Source organism: Fusarium redolens (assembly GCF_020744475.1).
Source record: "Fusarium redolens strain MPI-CAGE-AT-0023 chromosome Unknown BKA55scaffold_12, whole genome shotgun sequence".
Lineage (NCBI taxonomy): Eukaryota > Fungi > Ascomycota > Sordariomycetes > Hypocreales > Nectriaceae > Fusarium > Fusarium redolens.
Window position 1 is genome coordinate 51483 of NW_025763675.1, and position 19123 is coordinate 70605.

General features: G+C 50.0%; 6 protein-coding genes across 6 annotated transcripts; 2 read left to right on the top strand and 4 right to left on the bottom strand.

Annotated features, from left to right (window-relative positions):
• Nucleotides 1-29: 29 nt before the first annotated feature.
• Nucleotides 30-1470, top strand: BKA55DRAFT_87227 (uncharacterized protein). Its single transcript, XM_046201673.1, has 3 exons — nt 30-288; nt 354-883; nt 941-1470. The coding sequence occupies exons 1-3, from the start codon at nt 273-275 to the stop codon at nt 1454-1456; spliced, it is 1062 nt and encodes a 353-aa protein (XP_046046738.1). The 5' UTR covers nt 30-272; the 3' UTR covers nt 1457-1470.
• A 13-nt stretch (nt 1471-1483) lies between these two features.
• Nucleotides 1484-2473, bottom strand: BKA55DRAFT_692412 (mitochondrial carrier domain-containing protein; the record flags this gene model as incomplete). The annotated part of the gene is made up of 1 exon (XM_046199781.1): nt 1484-2473. The coding sequence occupies one exon, from the start codon at nt 2471-2473 to the stop codon at nt 1484-1486; it is 990 nt and encodes a 329-aa protein (XP_046046739.1).
• A 472-nt stretch (nt 2474-2945) lies between these two features.
• On the bottom strand, nt 2946-4406 carry BKA55DRAFT_595697 (SCA7, zinc-binding domain-containing protein; the record flags this gene model as incomplete). The annotated part of the gene is made up of 5 exons (XM_046195840.1): nt 2946-3343; nt 3412-3588; nt 3642-4154; nt 4209-4331; nt 4385-4406. 5 exons carry the CDS (start codon nt 4404-4406, stop codon nt 2946-2948), a joined length of 1233 nt encoding a protein of 410 aa, XP_046046740.1.
• A 461-nt stretch (nt 4407-4867) lies between these two features.
• BKA55DRAFT_665168 (uncharacterized protein) lies at nt 4868-7352 on the bottom strand (the record flags this gene model as incomplete). Its single annotated transcript, XM_046197740.1, has 4 exons — nt 4868-6119; nt 6173-6313; nt 6429-7199; nt 7293-7352. 4 exons carry the CDS (start codon nt 7350-7352, stop codon nt 5316-5318), a joined length of 1776 nt encoding a protein of 591 aa, XP_046046741.1. The 3' UTR covers nt 4868-5315.
• A 4082-nt stretch (nt 7353-11434) lies between these two features.
• BKA55DRAFT_692415 (uncharacterized protein) lies at nt 11435-12369 on the top strand (the record flags this gene model as incomplete). Its single annotated transcript, XM_046199782.1, has 3 exons — nt 11435-11570; nt 11641-12156; nt 12209-12369. The coding sequence occupies 3 exons, from the start codon at nt 11435-11437 to the stop codon at nt 12367-12369; spliced, it is 813 nt and encodes a 270-aa protein (XP_046046742.1).
• A 1335-nt stretch (nt 12370-13704) lies between these two features.
• BKA55DRAFT_517630 (ras guanine nucleotide exchange factor domain-containing protein) lies at nt 13705-17537 on the bottom strand (the record flags this gene model as incomplete). Its single annotated transcript, XM_046188203.1, has 4 exons — nt 13705-14033; nt 14092-14308; nt 14366-16657; nt 16716-17537. 4 exons carry the CDS (start codon nt 17535-17537, stop codon nt 13705-13707), a joined length of 3660 nt encoding a protein of 1219 aa, XP_046046743.1.
• Between the last annotated feature and the right edge of the window lie 1586 nt (nt 17538-19123).

A 19123-nucleotide genomic window follows, 5' to 3' on the forward strand; every position in this document is an offset into this window, starting at 1 on the left:
GAATTGACATGGGATCTCCAGGCCGGGCAGGACAGGCATGTGCTGGGGTTGCAATGCAACTAATGGAAGTTAACGTCTACCTTGACTTTTGTTTAAACATCTAATTGCTTCAAACTTCTTCTTGTTGTTCGTAGGCGAACATCACTGGGAAAAACTGCTCTTTTTCAATGACATAGAAATCAGATTTACGAGCCTCAAGACACTGCGGTATAAAATCCTCCTCTACCAGTTTCTATCGACGTCAACGGAGCTTTTCCGAGTCAGATATCATCATGGTATCAGCACACAGTACGTTTCTCATGATACCATCACAACCTATTTGTCTTACCAAACTAACCCGACTAATCACACAGGCAAGCGAAACACCTCCCGTCCAGTCTTTACCTCCCACGAACGCGCTCTCGCAAAATCCCACTGGTCATCTTCATCCGCCCGCCTTCACCGCGACTCATTCCTCCCGTTTGGCTCCTGTGGCCTATGCCTCAACATCGCCCGCGATCCCGTCTCATGTCGTCGCGGCGATATATTCTGCCGAGAATGCGCATTGTCGAATATACTCACACAGAAGAAGGATATCAAACGCGCCCAGAAGGCACGCGCCGCTGCTGAGGAAGAGGCTGCTAAGCAAAAGGCGCACGAGGATGAGCTAGATCGCGAGCGCGCCATTCAAGACTTTGAGTTAACGCAGGCTGGCCTCGATCGCAAGAACAAGGCAAACGCAGCTAGGACCGAAGATGAAAAGGAGGATGCGACAAACAGCGATTCAAACTCGCAAGCTTTGGTAGTAGGTACGAAGCGTAAGTTTGAGCTCGACAAAGACGAACTGGATCGCATTGCGCGCGAGGACAAGGTCAAGGCCAGGAAAGCACTGGAAGAGGAAAAGGTAAGAATTTCAATCCTGAAATGTTGTAGCATTCCGTGTTAACTCCCTATCGTACAGGCTGCGAAACCACATCTCCCATCATTCTGGACTCCATCGCTTACGCCAGACGCCCAATCAAGCAAACTCCCACCAGTTGTTAAGAAAGACAAGACCGTACCAACCTGTCCTGCATCTGCATCCGACAGTCCCCACCCTATCACCATGCAAAATCTCATCACAATTAACTTCAACGAAGAGGAAACGTCAAAAGGCAAGCAGAGGACTTGCCCGTCATGCTTGAAGATGCTTACAAACGCCTCCAACCCCATGATGACCAAAGAATGTGGTCATGTTTTGTGCCACAGCTGCGTCAAGCAGTTTATGATCCCATCATCCAAGAAGACATCTTCTGAGGATGTCCCGCCCCTGACCTGCTACGTCTGCGACGTACCTCTGACTTCCAAGTCACACAAGACAGATACTGCTCCTAACTCTTCGATACCTGGCTTGATAGCCCTCCAGTCGGAAGGGACAGGCTTCTCAGCTCACGGAGGAAACACCGTAGAGAGATCAAGCGTCGCTTTTCAATGTTGAAAATCTTGCACTGATAACCATATCTCATCACTTCATCCGCAGCCTTCGCTGTCGCAAGTAGGGCAACAGCATCACGACCCATACACGAACAACAAATCGATGAATAACACCCTTGGTGAGCATTGTCAATCCGTGACTGAAGAAGCTCTTGAGTAGCTCTCCCTGAAGCCCAGCGTAAAGTGCTTTCATACCCTCGTTGGTAATGATGCGAACAATGACACCAAATATGGACTGATTGAGAAGATCAAGCATCCTTCGCAGTATATGCTTGGGCTTCGAATTTCCTTTTTGCGCTTTCTCCATGTCAGCATCAGCAGTGCCCACCGAGCTACCCGCCATTTGAAGGCGCGTCTTGCCCGTCTGGAAAGGATATGTGATGGCAGTGGCAGTAGCTTTGCTCGTGGCGGCAATCAAGAAGGCGATCCATGCCACTGGAAAGTCCTCTTCTTCAAGTGCTGGCAAGATTCGTGCTGCTAGCCGTCGATTGACAAAGAAGGTGATGCTGGGATTCAGAGTGAGCATCAGGGTAGCCGAATAGCCAGACCAGAGACCGAGCAACCCGCTTTCTTTTCGAATCTCAGAGAGAATCTCCACAAGCGACTGATCGCTCCCCAACATCTGCTTCCTCGTGACAACATTCGAAATGGGGGTGGTAAGGGCCCTGGCACACCCTCCAGCGATGGCACCCACAAGAAGCTCTTCGACAATCTTGGGTTTGCGATGCCGGGGGCGTAGATAGTTGTAGAAGCCAAAGAATAGAAAACTGTCCACGACCGACTTGGCCACATCTGTTCCTAGTCCACTGTACAGAGCCTTGATCCCTCCTTCGCTGGCGGGGATGCCTTTGAAGGCTGAAATGACACCATCGTAGTCGCCTGTAGAGCCTCCCGTCTTTCGTTGCGCCTTGAGTCGAGTCGTAATCAGATCTAATGGGTACAGAGATGCAGTTGATATGGCTGTCCCTACAGAGCCAGATACGGCGTGGCTAAGCGCATTGAGAGCCTGTTGAGACGACATTGTAGCAGGATCAAGATACCGAGAATGCTCATCAATGTCGTAGAACGAGGTGATGATATAAAGGCACGCGCACGTGCATGATGCGAAAGAAGAGTCGCGAGCAAGGCAACATGGATGTTGAGCCGCATGTAAGTAGCCCTAGTACAGCAGTAATACTGAGCGACGCGCGCTATCGCATTCACGACGTCATAAGTCAACCTCGGCGCGGCCCCACCAGCCAGTTACCGCATGTGACCCATGTTCCGAGGCATGACGGGCATACCTAGAGACGGGAGGCTCATAACATTATTGATATCTCATACAAAATTCTTCCAGATCTCGCTGTACAATACTCTTCGTCGCAAACAATAAATAGCGTTTGGTATCTCCTCCAAGAATGGTCCGTCATGAACAATCGGCCCTGAGACGCTTCCAGAGAACGTAGGTTTGTTCTGTTTTCAACTCTTGCCTGTTCGTTCTGTAGGATTTCTTTTTATGCCCTGCTTGAAACTGATGGTTGTCTTTGAGGTGTGAATGTGGCTGTCGTCCGCCCAGCATTATTGAAACCCGCAGTAATGTCTATCTCTCCTGGAGCATCTTCGGAAGCGGGTTGCAGCCCAGGATGGCCCTCGGGAAGCTTCTGTGCTCCAAAGCCAGTGACTGAAAATATATTTGTCCTTCCACCATTTGTGGCCATCTGAAGCTGTTCGTGTAGCCTCGCGAGTTGGTATTGCCGTTTTATTGGAGTGAAGGTGGGTTGTGGTATTAGAGGTTGAGGGCGCCATTGTGATAAAGCACTCATGACGGCCGTTGTTTCTTCGTCAGAGTCGACAGGTCCGTTATTTGCTTCGTCTTCATCTTCTATCGGCGCGTTGGCATCAAGTGCTGCCTCTGTTGGAGGAAATCGTTAGTCGTGTCCAGGAAGTACTAGTAAAGGGGTGGACTAGATCAAGACTTACTCTGCTGCTTCGCTTGATTCTTCTTCTGGTACGCGGCAAGAAGCATATCGTATGGCAAGGATCTTCCCGCAACTGCACGCTTCGCCCCCATACTGTGACTTTTACATGTCAGTGATCTTGCGCACGGCTGTCCATTGGGCAACAAGACACCACATTGCCGCTCCACGTCCACGGGTCCTAGTATCAGTTTTAGTGCAAGCCTCTTAAGAAATCCGTGAGAAGTATCTCACCTTTTGGCTTGGGGACTTTGGCTTTCGGCTCATCCTTCTTCTTCTTATTCTTAGGTCCCTTGTCTGGATCGCCATCGGCCTTGCGCTTCTTTCCCTTCTTATCGTCTTCGGGCTTCTTGCCCGCGGCCTTTTTGGCAGTTTTACTTCCAGTCGGTTTCTTTTCAGCTGAGATTCCATCGTCATCACTATCGTCGTCGCCCCGCTCAACCCCATTCTCTTCGTCCTCTTTCCGTTGTTCTTCTTGTCTTGCTGCCTCTTTTGCCCTTTCTCTTGCCTCGCGAGCTTCCTTCTTCCTTTGGGCCTTCTCTTTCTTCAACCGCAGGCACTGCGCAATATGCGCCTTGGCGGCCGTTTTCAAAACGCTCTTTTTACAGTGCTTGCATTGTTGGAGATCGGGGCTATCTTCGAGGGGTCGTCCTGTCGCAAATGTTTCGCGGGATGTTTCGTCGAGTTCGTTTACAACAGGGCCTGGTGATGGCGCGCCTACAGGTGATGCGCCGTTCTTCTTCTTGTCTTGGGAACATTAGTCACTTCGCCAGGCTTGTATAGGATGACCTCAATACATACTGTTACCCTCAATTACACTTCCATCCATCCAGTTTCCAGGTTTGCTGTGTTTTGGCGCTGGTTTCTTCAGCTTGATCTTTCCGTTCTTGTTCTTGGATGCGACTTTGATGGTGCCATCATCACCTGCAAGCTGGGTGTTAGTCTAATGCAGTCGCGCAGTTGTAAAGTCGCGTTACCTTTTCGGGCATCCGTCCCCATGATGATTGAACTTGGCGACTAATATAGTCGCGATTATAATTAAAAAGTGTCCTTCGTATCGATATGAACTCTGCTTTGATGGATCGCGAGTAGTCTGGCTTTGAAAGGGATGGTCGTTGCGATAAGGCTGGGCTGGACTGGGTATGGATGTTATGGTGGAGTTGAAGGTGTGGCTGCCTTAATGATACACGTGCCTGAGCCAGGGTCGGTCCACGCCCACACTATTTCTCCGGGGGTTTAGTCGGATCTCCACTAACATCTGGGGAAGAGCCAGGCTCTGGTAGATGGAAACAGTTGAGCACCAATAATAACCAGTTTCTTAAATTCAAGGTTATGTAAAGTTATATAGACAATTTTAGAGACTGCCGAGAAGATTAAAGGACGGTAGAATAGCCCCAAATCGCTCCTTAGCACTTATATGACACCTCAATTTACAAAGATTTAAAGCACCTGTTCCTAAACTCGTCCTTCTAATGGGCTACTAAGTGTGCTAATAAATGTAAATAGTATAAGATGACTGAGCCATGGGCACTTCCACCTAGCGCTGGTCATATTATAGGCAAAGAATTTATGAACGTAAGTTGTATAATACAAAGGCCTTAGGTGCGAGTAGCAACACCGAGGCTAAGAAGTTATCATGTCTACCGCAAGCATAAGTGGCCATGCACCCAATATTCGTTAACCATAACCTTCCGTGAACCTAAAAGTCCAGATGCAATACTCAAACCAACCAACTCCAGGTGAAGAACCACGCTCGATGTCAGTTTTTCTACCCCAAGCACCCAAAAGAAGAAGCTCAATGCCAATGCAGCCCACAAAGCCAGTAAACACCGAACAAGATGCATTCATACTGTCCCAGGCATCTCACGATTTTGTTCATAACCATATCGATGCCTGGGCGAGTTATCATCACCACACTCTGCTTTCGATCACTTCCTTCTTTATCTTCAACGAGTCACGATATGCCTTCATGGTGTCCATCATGCACTTAGCATGAAGAATGCCCATATCGCTCCAGATGCACTCCATCACTGCCACAACCCAGTGCCAGTATGCTTCTGGGACACCAGGAGCACAGGCAGCGACTTGGAGGTGAAACAGAACAACGGGAAGCCCAGCAGAGCCAGAGCCCGCCCCTCCTGGTCTCTCTACTGGTACAGCAGCCTTTTCGGCGAGGAGCGGGTGTCGCCAATGTGTTGGGGTGCTCACGAGAGTGTCGCGAGCGAGTTTTCTAACGATCTCGTATCGATGTCCATATTCGGCCAGCGAGATCAAGGGCGCGCTAGATTTGGGGTACGCTTTAATGAATTCGATGATAGTCTGATTCAAGAGAGTCCGCGCCCATCGGTAGTGTCCATACATCCGCGCAACGAACATGTCGAAATAGACATGACATGCGCCATCGAATATTGCAGCTGGTGGTAGGTGTTCCGCTTTCTCTTCGCGAAAGCGCCATGTAAGTCCAAGATTCCGTTCCCAGCCAAGGAACGACTCGTCGATATCTAATAATTGCTTCAGGGTGGACACTGTGATAGAGCGGCCGTCAACCAGAGCATGAGTCTTGATATATGTTGAGACCTGAATGAATCGGCCAATTAATGGGCCGAGATCGGTAGCAGGGTGATCGGCTGGGTCAAGGAGGGTTCTTGCAAACGAAATCCATTCGAATAAGGGGTCTGGTAGAGGTGTTGCAGACATGTGAGCAGGTATAAACTGAGCAAACTTGTGAGTAAATCAGAAGGATGTGCTTAAAAAGCATGACATACGAGAGAATAGGACATCTGTACCATGGCACGAACGCCGAGAAAGGCTGCCGCTGGCATAGGTAGCCATCGTCGCAATAAAGCTAGCCCGCCCATAACGTGCGCATGAACGTGCCCTAGTCCTTGGTAAGCTCCTTTGACAAGCTGGAGACAGGCGTTAGCGTACCAAAAGCCAAGATTGGACAGGAGAATGATAGATCGGGGAGATGAGGCTGACCATGGGGGTGTGTTGGCTAGCATTAGGGGTCGGGGCACAAACCTCGAACATGGCAAGCATGACGACGGAGCGCATCGTGACCTCAAAATCCGGCATGCTCGAGGTCTGTACGAGGCGACCAGTCTGACGCAAGGCCAGCCCATATCGTTGACGGGCTATCGTCATCATGCTGGGATCGTCTTTGAGGTTGGAAAGGCTAGCGAGGCCAACCGCGGCCATTACGTCTTGAACAGCAGGGTTCCATAGCCATTCCGTGTGTGACAAATCGCCGGGGGACCTGGGCTCATCTGGGTGGCCTATTAGGTAACGGTTGACATAGAACTGAACGCCCTGCTCCTCGAGACTTGGATCGATTGGCGGCGAAAGCCGTGGTGGTTGTATAACAATAGGCTGTACTGTTGAAGCATTTGAGGACGTATGATATAAAGATGAAGCAGGGGATTGAGGGGTCGGTGATGGTGTTTGCTGGCTCGCAGTTGAAGCAGGAGATGTTGGCCAGCCATCTTTGAAGGATTTGTAAGAGGATGTTATCGAGGCGGGACCAGGGTAGCTGTGTAGAGATGTTAAAGAGGAAGATGCAGAAACGGATGAGGCTTGAGTAGAGGCGTTAGACGAGTAAGACGAAGCCAAAGAGCTGGAGGACGTCTGTGTTGATAGACCCTCAGAGGATTCGCCGACACCCCATTGCGCATGTGCTTTTTGTATCACCTTGCTGCTCTCGTCACGAAACATGAGGGACAGCTGGTCGCGATATCCAGGGCACTTTTTCCCAACTCGAATACATTGTGAGCACTCCGGTTTGATTTTGTCACACTGTTGAGTAGAATTGCCACTTAGTCAAAACCCATGAACTACTCGATGCCATGGAGAATCAAGGACGTGAATAACCCCAACGTATTAACTCACCTTGATACGTCGCACGCGACAGTTCTGGCAGCCCTGAGAGGCTTTCCCACAGTAGACCATGGTCGCTGAGGGTTTTTGAATCACGGCGGTGTCTTGCCGAGAGCTGGACACCGGTGACAATCGGTAGGTCCGGGGCAATGAGATCGATAGCACGGTGACGGAGTTCGTGGAGTAGCGGGTGGGTACCGGATATTCCCTGATTCCAATATATAGTGATGGAGATATCAATTGCGCTCATCCAATCCCACAGGCTATGAAACAAGTAGCGAACCGTTATGAGAAACTCGGGTCAGTTTATCGATTGAAACCCTGACAGTCGTGTGCTGCATCAGAACTTGAAACAATAGGGGCAGTAGATCGGAAGACAAGGCCAGGTAGATGAGCATCGCCGAGTTGAAGAATGGCAGATATGCAGTGGGAAAATGATAGAAGGATTAATAACGTCGAATAGCTGTCTCAAGAAATAAGTCCCATCCCGAGCAGGTAACGCGACGAATCGCGTGTAGATTGACCTTGTACTGCTTGCGCTGGCTGTCTCAGCCACTCATCCAGCCAGAGGCCCAAAGCACAACTTGCTCACTCGCAATTCTGACGCTACGGCTGCCGCCCGTGGCGACGAGACCCAGAATAGAGACCGCTGTCAGATGAGCAAATATGTTGATTCGGTAGGGGACCAGCCAGTGTTCGTGGTGCTGGATCACAACGGTCACAACGGGTAGACAGATGTCAGACACGCCCGTTGTGTTTCCGATATGTAGGGGTGTCCCGCAGCCCAGGGAGCTGGAACTGGAATTGGGACGAGAGGAAAAGGAGGGAAGAGAGAGTATGTTGACGTGAAATTGGCGGGGTGTTAACTTATGGCTAGAGAATAGGTAGATGATTACTTTTGTCGGCACATGTGAGTTCAGCCAGTCCTCTCCCGTGATTGATTGATTGATTGATTGCGACGAGACCGAGTCAAGGCCAGGACCAGGGCCTAGAGCTGTGCTGAACTGGCCTGTCTTGTCTGTCCTGTCTTGGATATTATCGAGTAAGGTTGGTAGGTAGTGCGGAGAAAGGGTTGGCAGACTGTGTACGGTATGGTATGGTTTAGTATAGGTTGAGGATGGGAGGATCTAAGACGAAATAGACATGACGTCTATATAGAGAACGGCCTAATAGTATGCCCCGTCGGACTGTATGGGAAATACTGTCAGAAAGTCGTTGAAAAGATCAAAGATCAAGCAAGGATGAGAGTCTAAGTATGGTAAAGTAGAGGACGGAAACGGAAGCCATCCATGATGGGAGGTAGGTGCTCGGACGGGACAGCCCAAGTAGTGGACCCGAAGTTCTTAGTTAGACTGCCTAGAACTATGTAGACAACTAATAGGCACTGCTAACTGCGGGCAGGCTACAGCTACAGCTACAGCTACAGCTACAGCTACAGCTACAGCTACAGCTACAGCTACAGCTACAGCTACAGCTACAGTGGAAATGCCTGCCGAACCGATCTAAAGCCGCACTCGCCGCATCGTGTCCCACGCATCACACAATCTATGATATTGAGATTTCAATCTGTCAGCATTTTAATTAATGTGTGGACCCGAATCAATGCTACCTCTGACGGTTGTATCGAGGGAATTACCCATCGATCATACCTCATCTCGGCGATCGTCAGCCAGCATTGTTCAACTCCAACACATTCGATGGCAACGTCGCTGAGAAAAGTCCGCAGCGGAAATCAGGAGCTTGGCTTCTGCCAGAGGTCATCACAACGCCCAAGCCCAAGCCCAAGCCCAAGCCCAGAGTAATACCGACATCCTGGATACTGGGAAGGTCCTTGGAGGTCTCGTTGAGGGTATGGGGGCCTCTAGACTATCGCTCAAAGTGGACTGCGTGATGTGGTGCGAAGTGCCACTTTGGATAGTCTAGGCCAACAGGGACCACCTTGCTATTGATCACAACTCATAACTCGAGACGGGAAATTTGGAAGGATGAAGGTTTACAAGGTGATTAGAAAGGTGGAGGTGTGATAAAAGGGGGACAGAGAGACAACCACACGGGATCATTGGAGGGTAAGTTGGAACTAACGTTAGTTAGATGGTCGTTTTCTCGATGGTTTTCTCGATGGTTTCTGATAAGTTAAGGGTTCCAGTATGGAAAACCTTACCCGCACGAACTGAACTGTATGAGAAACAGGGAGGATAACCCAGCAGGCGAAGCTTTTAAACTCTAGTCGCCAATATTAAGGAGGCAGGGGAATGTCGATTGCGGAATGGTCCGTATTGCTGTTACCATGGGAGTGGGTAAGGCTGCAAGATACTTACCAGGAGACCAGATGAATATGGAACGGCAGATGTTATCTGTTGCTTACGATATCAAAACACGGCACGGCAGAGACCACTTGGCGTGTACCTCTTTCAGCAATCATCCCAGTACGGGAGTCACGGAAGTTGGGAGACGACTCGTGCAATACGATGCGCGCATTAACTGTCAATTTCAACCCAACAAGAGAGTTTGGTCTCACAGACACAGACCTTGGACTGACATTAGCTCTTGGACTTCATCGACGTGGCCCGTTGTGAGAGTACAGTACGTACGGCACACGTGCGTGCACTCTCTGGCTTGGCGCAGAGGTTTCAGCTCATGGAGAGCGGTCTGTTAATCCATTGATCCATTTCACAGAAACTTGAAAGAGGACCAAGGCAGGGCATTGAAAGAAACTCAACAGAAGAGGCTTTTATAGTCCATCGACTTACATGTTAAATTGACATTCATCATACCCGGACAAAAGCCGGTTCTCGGCCGAACCGATGCTACAGGGCTGCAGATTTGTCTCGGGCAGTAAGGCTGGTTTGCCCTTTACGCCCGTCGTATCTCAACGAGCTGCCTGATTCGTAATGATGCTAACGACACAACCGAGCGGGCGGGTTTATTAGTTCCATACAGCACCTACATAATACTAAACTCGATGACGCGCGCAGCTAAACTTGGAGCCAATTTGGCGACTCAGGACTGCAGGACCTGCCAAGAATTCAGTCTAGAAGCATGTTGACCGCCCGCCAAAGGCCTTTCTTTTATCGCCCTGCCTTGACTGCGACTTCGGTAGATTGTTCAGGAACGTTGAATGCCAAGTCGGAACCTAAGCAAGTGTCATTAAAGCTCTATAACCATAGAATGATATTGACTTCTTGTTGAACCGTTGAAACATGCTTCTTAATTGTGGCTGCGCATCCGTTTAAACTCTCAAACCCATTCAATCTTTCAGCTCTTAAGGTAGATAGATGACCCTCCAACAAGATCAGGGTAAAGAATGACGTAATTGACACATCCAACTCTATCTCGGCCTTCCCCAGATAGGTTGTCCGGTCCAACACCAAAACACTGACACAAATTCCTTGGCTTCAACATAAGCCACAGATGCTTAATCTCTGTTTGTTGTTTGGTTATCTTCTACTGCAGGTTACTTCTGCTTCAGCCACACCTACCCTTGTACGTCCTCCTGTGGAGGGCAGCGTAACGTCATACCCTCTTCAAGACCAACCTTTTACATCATCCATCCAACCTATCCAAGCCTGGAATATTATGGGAACATGCTGAAACGAGAGGCCGGGGATACGGCTCAAAGCATGCTGCAGTAGTCTAGGCCCTGTCAGGTCCATCGATCGGCCGTGGCGTCATAACTTGAGCCGCCACATACGGATGATAGACTCTTCCGCCTTGACACGGATGGGTACTTTTTGGTCATACCTACAGCAAACAGGTACAATGTTGCACGATTAACTGGTTGGACCCGGCAAGTAACGTAAATCCTTCAGAGTGTACTTTATAAATGGCTTCTATTCATAGTAGTCATGATGTATATCATCCAATCCCTCCACAGCTGACTGAGGTGTTGTGCTATTCTGCCCCTCGCTTGGTTGGGTTAAACAAACAACGACGTCAGACCTGCCAGACCACTTCCCCTCTTTGCTTCTTGCCTGTCGAAAGCTGAAAGGCTTTTTATTTAAACTTGAACTTCCCCGTGACGCCCCTGCCCTTTCATCATCATTCAAGCTCTTTATTATACCTTACCCCATCTCGCTCGCAAGATACCCACCCATTCACGCTTCTACACAACAACCAAGATACAAAACTTATACAACACTCACAACTAAATCACAATGGAGACCATCAGCAACCTCACTGCCGCCGCCTCCAAGGCCGTTTGGGGAGACAGCCAAACTACCAACAAGGAGCCTGTCTCTGGAGTCCAGGGTGACACCAAGCAGGGCGAGCCCTACGATGCCGGCAACCTGGGTACGACCTCAACGCCTATACTACACAAACAATTACATTTGAATGATATCACTGACATTGCGTGGTCTAGAAACTCCCCAGCAAGAAAAGGTGGCACAGAACTTTGGAAGCCACGGTGAGGAACGAGCAACCGGCCTTGGACATGACGCCCCCGTCTCGAAGCCCACCGAGACAACAAACGCCGCTTCAGCCACACCTTCAGTTCCCGCACCCAATCCTCACTCAAAGGACACCTCTGCCGGCCAGAACGACACCCGCGACCCGGCGCAGGCGGACAAGGGCAACAAGGACCTCCACAACGTAGACGACACCTCTGAGGGCACCGATGTCAAGCTCGGCGAGGGCCCTGGACCTCAGCCTATCGAGAAGCTTGCCAAGGAGCATGGTGGTGATGCAGGAAATGCTCCTGTTGAGGGAACTTCCAACAAGCCTACTGAGGTTGGCTCCGAGGGAGCCACAGAGTCATCCAAGTCCGAGAATCAACCTCATGACCCCAAGGAGGACGAGTATATAACTGCTAGCGGTTTTGCTGCCGATGGTGGTGACTTTGATGCTTCCAAGCCTGGTGCTGGACGTGAAGCTGACCGTAAGTCTACAATCGACAAGTGTAATGTTTCGTTGTAACTAACGACTGCCAGGCCTGATGGAGCAAAAGGGCATTCATCTTGGCGAGAGCGGAAGCCCAGATCACTCCAAGACCGAGTCGCACTCCAGCGGCAAGCACCACAGTTCTCCTGATGAGAAGAAGGACAAGCCAAACATCGGCGAGCGCATCAAGGCCAAACTCCACAAGCACTAAATGGGAATGTCCTGATGTTGAAAGAAATATGCAAAGTTAATGATGGAAAATGATATCCCGCACGGTCATTTCGGCGCTTTATTTTCAACTTATGCCCAGCTACTGTTTTGGTCGTATTTTTATACTTGTTACTCTATCTAGTTGGCACCATTATTATGGTCATTCACTCAATACTAGCCGAGGCACGGGCTGTTTTAATGAATTCGGTACCGCCTTGTCGTGATAAATGATTGGATCCTATTCGAGACCTCGTTTCGGTGCTGTCACCAACACGTTGTTATCAGACCAGGCCCCTTGTCAGGTGGTTGCCTGGATGCGGCCCGGAGTAGCGGAATGCTGGGCAAGCTGGGGCAAACTTGTAAAGATACACGAAACTGGGGGTGAGATACGGACGGCTATTGCATGTTCGTTTATTTCTGATCAACGCTCCTTGCATATAGGTAATTAACCTCAAGTTCTGGAGAAATTATCAGATACATACATTAACGTGATACTCCGTACAGATACATCGGTTCGACAATCATTGCCAACTCGCCTGTGCTAGACAGTCCTTTGTATGAACTATATCGATACACAATCATGTTGTTTTTTTTTTTAAAAAAATTGACCATTCGCTCCACTAGATGCTTCCCATCATATCATGCGCCCTGCCTTCGGGTCTTTCAGGTATATTCAATCCTCGTGCGGCCAGCGTACACTCGCAAATGCCATCATCCGTGTCCACCAAGTTTCCCAGTTCCTCTCCCATGTAGGCTTTCTCCATATGGATGCTGGTGCGCCGAATAAATTCATCATCAAATAACCCATTCCTTCACGTAAAGGTTGCTTCTCGGCCCTGCTTGGAGACTTTGTCAAAATGCCTCTCCCAGCATTATGAATGCCCTGCCGAGCATCTCCGTACTTTGAAACCCCCTGTCACCAACTCATCCCACCACACCAACTTTTCCGGGCCGCCTCCCGACCATGCGGTGCTGGCTGTTTCGTGCCGCTTCCTGCCACTATCAATTGTGGGCGGCGTTCATCGCGTGATATCTGTCCCAAGTAATGACCACTCGGGACTATCGTGAGCTCTCAGGATCGGTGGCGGGGTCGTAATACTACCCCTCCTGGTCCGTCCTCGACTTTGTTGTGCATGCCTTGTTGCTTGAAAGAATGCAGGCTGCATCGATCATTCAAACAGTTGCAAGGGTTCAGTGTTTATAGGAACCCAGACTCGGCCAAAACCCTGTGATTAAGAAACATCAAGTAAGCATATGTCTCTTCATCTTAACTGAAGACGGCGAGCCACTAATGGGAAGTGACCTCCATCATTGCGCAAAACTAAACCAGGGGAACTTAGAAGAAAGATGGCACCGCTCCATACGATGCGGGCGTATTCCGCAATGCAACATACCTCACAATCTTCTCATCCTCTCGCTCACGAGGCTCAACTTGTAAACTCTTGTCATACATCTCGTGAACATCCCCAGCGGCCTGCATGTTGTTCAAGATGTAATCTTGCAGCTCAGGCACTGGCTGCAGCGAGTACCCTACGTTTTGATACTGCTGAATATCTCGAATGACCTCAGCAGTTTTGGCACGTTTAGCAAAGTTAATGAGGTTAGTCTTCTTGATAATGGACGGAATGCCATCCTCAATGAATGTCAGATCAGTTAAATAGACACCTTTGCTGTTTGTAAGTACTGTGATCCGTCACCTGCTTCTCGGGAAAGGGGTCCGTACCGAAGAAAGGGATACAGGGGGGGTTGGCTGCATGAAGAGCCTCTCGGTACTCTCCGAAGTTCTTGGTGCTTGCCATCACCCGCCGCATCGATTCTAACGTAGCATGTGTACGTTGAGGTACCTGGTCCCATGTTCGCTTAAGACGAGCGATGGGTGCAGTGCCCAATGCGGAAATAATCGATGTTAGTGTTGAGAAGTTGTTCAGGGAGCGGCAACGCTATCAGTCAGTCAGCAGGGGTTCTAATAACCCGGCATCATAGCTTTAGTTACTCACGTCAGCAACAGAAACGAAGTGCTTGATAACAACCACTCGCTTCTTGACTTCCATCTGCGCCAGAATCATCTCAGCGACCCAGTTGGTCATCTGGTTAGAGTGGAGGATGAGCGCTTTGACGTTGGGGGCCAAATCGGGCTCGCCTTCAGGGACCTTCTTTTGCCACGTCTTGTTCAGACATTCTGTCGCCTTAACCTTGCCGTACAAGCGGGATTCGACAATAGTGAGCTGGCGGGCAAACTCAACCACATCAATGTCCAAGAACTTGAGCTTCTTCATGTTCTTGGGCATGATGGGGGTTGGCGTGTTCTGGTTCACTGTTTGAATCATCCTGCGAGCGCCAGCCTCCTTGCCACTTAACCTCTGATCAAGGACTGCCATCAAGGGCGCTGAACCGGGAGTTTCCGTTGATTTGACCGTGTCTTTAGCGAAACTGTAGACATCACGAACAAGTTGTTTTGACTCGTCGTTGTAATCCTCCATCCAGAAATTGTCGAACCAATTCTTCAGAATGTTAACAACGCGGAAGCGAATAAGCTTTTGCTTTCGGTCCCTCCAAATTTCGAAATCCGTCTGTGACAAACCTTCCGGTGGTTGGATGTTGAATCGTTTGATGAGCATCTCGAAGAGTTCCCGCGCTGTTGTGAATGATCGGTAAGTGAGAAGGAAGGTATTGTTAAAGTTCGAATCGAGCTTGTCGTGACGAGTTAACTGTTCAACAAGGGCAAGCAGGGATCCTCCCTTAACAGTAGGCGGTGAGGTCTTGCTGTCCCAGGAGACTTCGTGCTCATAATCCAGGAGTAAGAACTCCGGTGTATCTTCGGTCACTGGAACTTGAGGCGAAGGATCTTCGCCAAATATCTTCTTGACCTTGGAATAATCGCCTCTGCGCATGTTGCCAGGAGCAGGCTCGCCTTCAGTGAAGGATTGTGATGTGATAAGTGGAGGTCGTACAGCAGCAGTCCTTGATTCTGTTCGCTGGTGTGGTCGGTCATAAGGCATTGTCTCGCCTCGTTGCAGGGTGCTTCGAACAAAAGAATTCTCCCGAGGTCGTACTTCAGCCTGATGTTGTTGCATGTTGATTTGAACCTGTTCAGACAATAGTTGAAGTGAGAATCCGATATGGGAAGAGTTCGTTTCCAGGGCTCTGGCACATTGTCTGACATATTCCAGACGATTTTCCAATGCTTCACCACGGATTTCGGACCATTCATCAGCCAAGGGTCCGGCGACAGCCTGACATCCAAGGATAAGATCGGAGATGTTGTCGTAAAGGCTCTGCTTGTGTGTTCCGAGGTCAGCTAGCTGGGGCGTCTGGAAGCTGTTGCCAAGGGAAGACAGGTCGATTGATTCGATCATGGCAATCCATTGCCTGAATGTGTCAAGTACCCTACCACCAGCAAAGCAAACATTGTTTCCGATAACTTCGTGCCTGTAGGGTGTAACGATTTTCTCTAGGACGACCAGACTCTTGTCGAGCTCTCGGATGCTGGATACCAAAATACGCTTCTGTTCGTCCAGTCGCTCAAGCATCTTGTTGTCGAGAATTGCAGTTGGCTCTACAACGCCCTCTTCATCTTCGAGGAAGTTGGCCGTGATTTCATCTCGAGGGCCCAAGCCGTTGTTTTGCCAACTTCCACCTGTGGTACTACCAATCACAAAGCCTGGGAAGAGTCGAGGAATCTCCTCGCCTCGTTGTTGTCGAGCCACTTCCACATAGCTGTATACACCCATGAGAACTCCGTCGGCTTCCTGGAGGCATTTCTGAATAGATTCGGCATTGGGCCAGTCTGCAGCTGCTATATGAGAAGAGATTACGAGCTTGGAAAACTTGGACATCATGTCTCGGAAGTGGGGATAGAGAGCCTTATTCGTTGAAATAATAGATGGTTGGCCAGAGTGGTTATCGGTAGTCCCTGAGCCAGCGGCAAGGAGCAGTCGTAGATGGTCAGATATATCTTCGGCTTTTGCTACGTATTCTGAGCGGTTATTGTTCATGATGGCTTCCCGATACCGATCAATAGCACGTCGCATATTAGAGACAAGAAGGGTCCAGCTGAGTGAAGGCGTAGAGCCGTCGTCGAAAAACGATCGAGGAACTGTAGCTGTGGTCGGTAGGTTATAGGTAGTGCTAGTAAAAGAGGTCGCGGATGCTATATTGGGGACCTGTCCCGCAGTAAGATGGCCATTCGACGAGGCGCCATTTCGTAGACGACCGACAGGCGATGCGCCATTGATGGAGTCCATGGAAGTTGATGGGGATAAGGCGCCGAAAGAGGCACGTTTAGTATGCTAGTGAGTGTTAGCAATCGGGCAATTAAAACATCACGTTTACGGGCTCCTTCTGTACCTTTGAACGACGTGAGGCCAGTCTAGACGAGTCGCCCTCGGCCTCGGATGCAGACGTCAAATACTCGTCGTCCTCATCTTGAGTCAACCCACGGGCCATCATCTCAGGGGGTGGCCTAGTTTTATCGGGGATATTAACATTCATTCGATCTCGTGGACCAGTCTCGTTAGAAGATACGGGAGACTCCAGGGGCAGTTCCATGCTGCGGTCTCCTGTCATCATATTGTAATAGAACAAGCGCCCATCGGGGGTAGCTTGTGGAATCCAGAAATCGGCCCTCGAACTATCTCCGCCGTCGGTCCCCTCGAGGGGCAACGCGATAGGGCCGTCTTGTTCAGAGTCGTCGTCTTGGTCATATTGGTCGTCGTACATTTCAGGGTCTTCGGCCTCATCCTCGACAGCGTCAAAGGTTCCATTGTGGGCGCCGTCGGGTATATCGTCGGGGCTCGTGATAAGCTGACAGTAGTTGCTAGGAAACCAGCCTCGAACACCATTTATAACGCCATCCCACCAGCCGCTCTCAAGCTGGGTGATGACTTGAATTACATCTCCTTCGTGGAAACTGAGACTAGTGCGATCGTCGGCCTCGTAGTCGTAGAGGGCGCGGACATACATGGCCCCCATTGGGGCGGTACCGACGATGCCGTTCATGAGGCCCCAGGCGGGATCAGCCCGAGTTGTTGAGGATTGTTGGTCGGAAGCTTGAACGGAGGCAGCAGACGTGATGCGCACGGAAGCGGACGGTGAGTCGCCGGAGGGGTCGTGGATAGTGCGCGAAGAGTGGATACTTGGCGGCACGGCGGCGGTCTGTATCTTGAGCATATTGCGGCTGCAAAGCTCACCTCAGGGCATGGTAGAAAGCGGCAGGCCTATTGCTGATCAAAAGGATACCGTTTCTGAGGATTGCGGTTCGGGACGCAGACGAGACGACGCAGCAGCATGCCACGAGAATTACGAGGAGTCGCAGGAGTCGCGGGAGGTTGCAGGCCTTGCTTGCTCCAGAAAGCAGAGAGTACGGAGAAGAGGGCAAAGAATCCAGGGGGGGGCTCAAGGTTGCTGCTTAGAGGGGTGATCGCGCTGGGACCAGGCTCGGATGCGAGTGGACGGCGAGGGGCTGACAGGAGCAGGAGAAAGCCCAGAAGGGAAGAGGGCAACCTGCAGTGACAGGCGATTTGGCTGAAACGATACTAGGATGGACAGAGTAGGTTGGTAGAAAATACTGTACGCCTCCGTCGGCGAAAAGACGGTATAGAAAAATGACTGTCGGGTTGGGTCAGGTCAGGTCAGAAAAATGACGGGACAGTCAAAGATGGCGACCTGGCTATTGGATTGGCATTGAATAAGGGACGGGAGATAGGGGGCCAGTATCGATGATCTCTCGGACAGCCGCAATGGACAAGTTCGCGGTCGCCAGGCCCGTACGGGTCAGTTCTCGAAAGCGCCAGACACCGGAAAGGAGAGGGCGCTTTGAACTTTTTGGCGACTCGATCGAGTGGAATTGATAAATGTAAATGTTGATGTGGGAGCGATGAGGTAGAGTAGATTTCTCAGAGGGGTTGGTTCTATTGTGTTTCTCTTCCGTCCTTGCAGTTGCACTTACTGTGCTGTACCTGGCTACTGTAACTTACAAGATGGGCACTATACACTACCATGAGCAACCTGAGATTTTCCATACCCTCCACCCGATGGATGGAATTTCTCCACTGGAAAAATCACGTCTCAATGAAACCCTTCAGGTCCAATTCGTCAGCCCTTTTTGGCAACTCATTAGGTTTCCAATTCAGTGACATTCAAAAGTAGAAACGGGGCCGACACAACATAGCCAGGGCTCTAGCTACATACATCATCCATCCATCCATACAACATCTCAGGCTGTTGTTACGGTTGGGTTGCAGCGGTCAGAAGTCGCCGAGACGAAGCGTAATAGCAGTCCACCTCAATAATACATATTGACCTAGTGAGATAAGAAGGTGCTGGCAAACAACAGCCGTCAGAGAAGCCTTTCTCTAGGTAAGGTGACCGTATTCGATCGATAACCCAGCTGATACCTGTCCCTGTGTGAATGAATTGCCAGCGAATCAAAATCCATATGCTGTTGATGCCTCGTTTATTAGACTTTCTCTCATGTGTGTTCGATCGCTGAGAACTTCAGTTCAGAAGCGCTTGACGTTTCGTCATTCCGACCGGAAAGTGTAACAGGTCGTTCTTTAACACACAACTTGTACAATAATAGAGCCATTAACAGACGTCTCATACTCAACACTCGTTGATACAGGGTACGCACCGATTCAAGAGGGGCAGGGGCCTTGCGAGTGGCTGGTCGCTCGTTCTCCTGCTCCCTTTGACCTGAAATGCCAACGAATTGACAGTATCGGATGTCATGCAGCCTGCAAGTGATGAATGCGCAA

What these genes read in the sequence shown, in the direction of transcription:
- BKA55DRAFT_87227 (XM_046201673.1), top strand. An exon ending in AAGCACTGGAAGAGGAAAAG is followed by an intron (nt 884 to 940) that starts GTAAGAATTTCA and finishes CCTATCGTACAG; the next exon opens with GCTGCGAAACCACATCTCCC.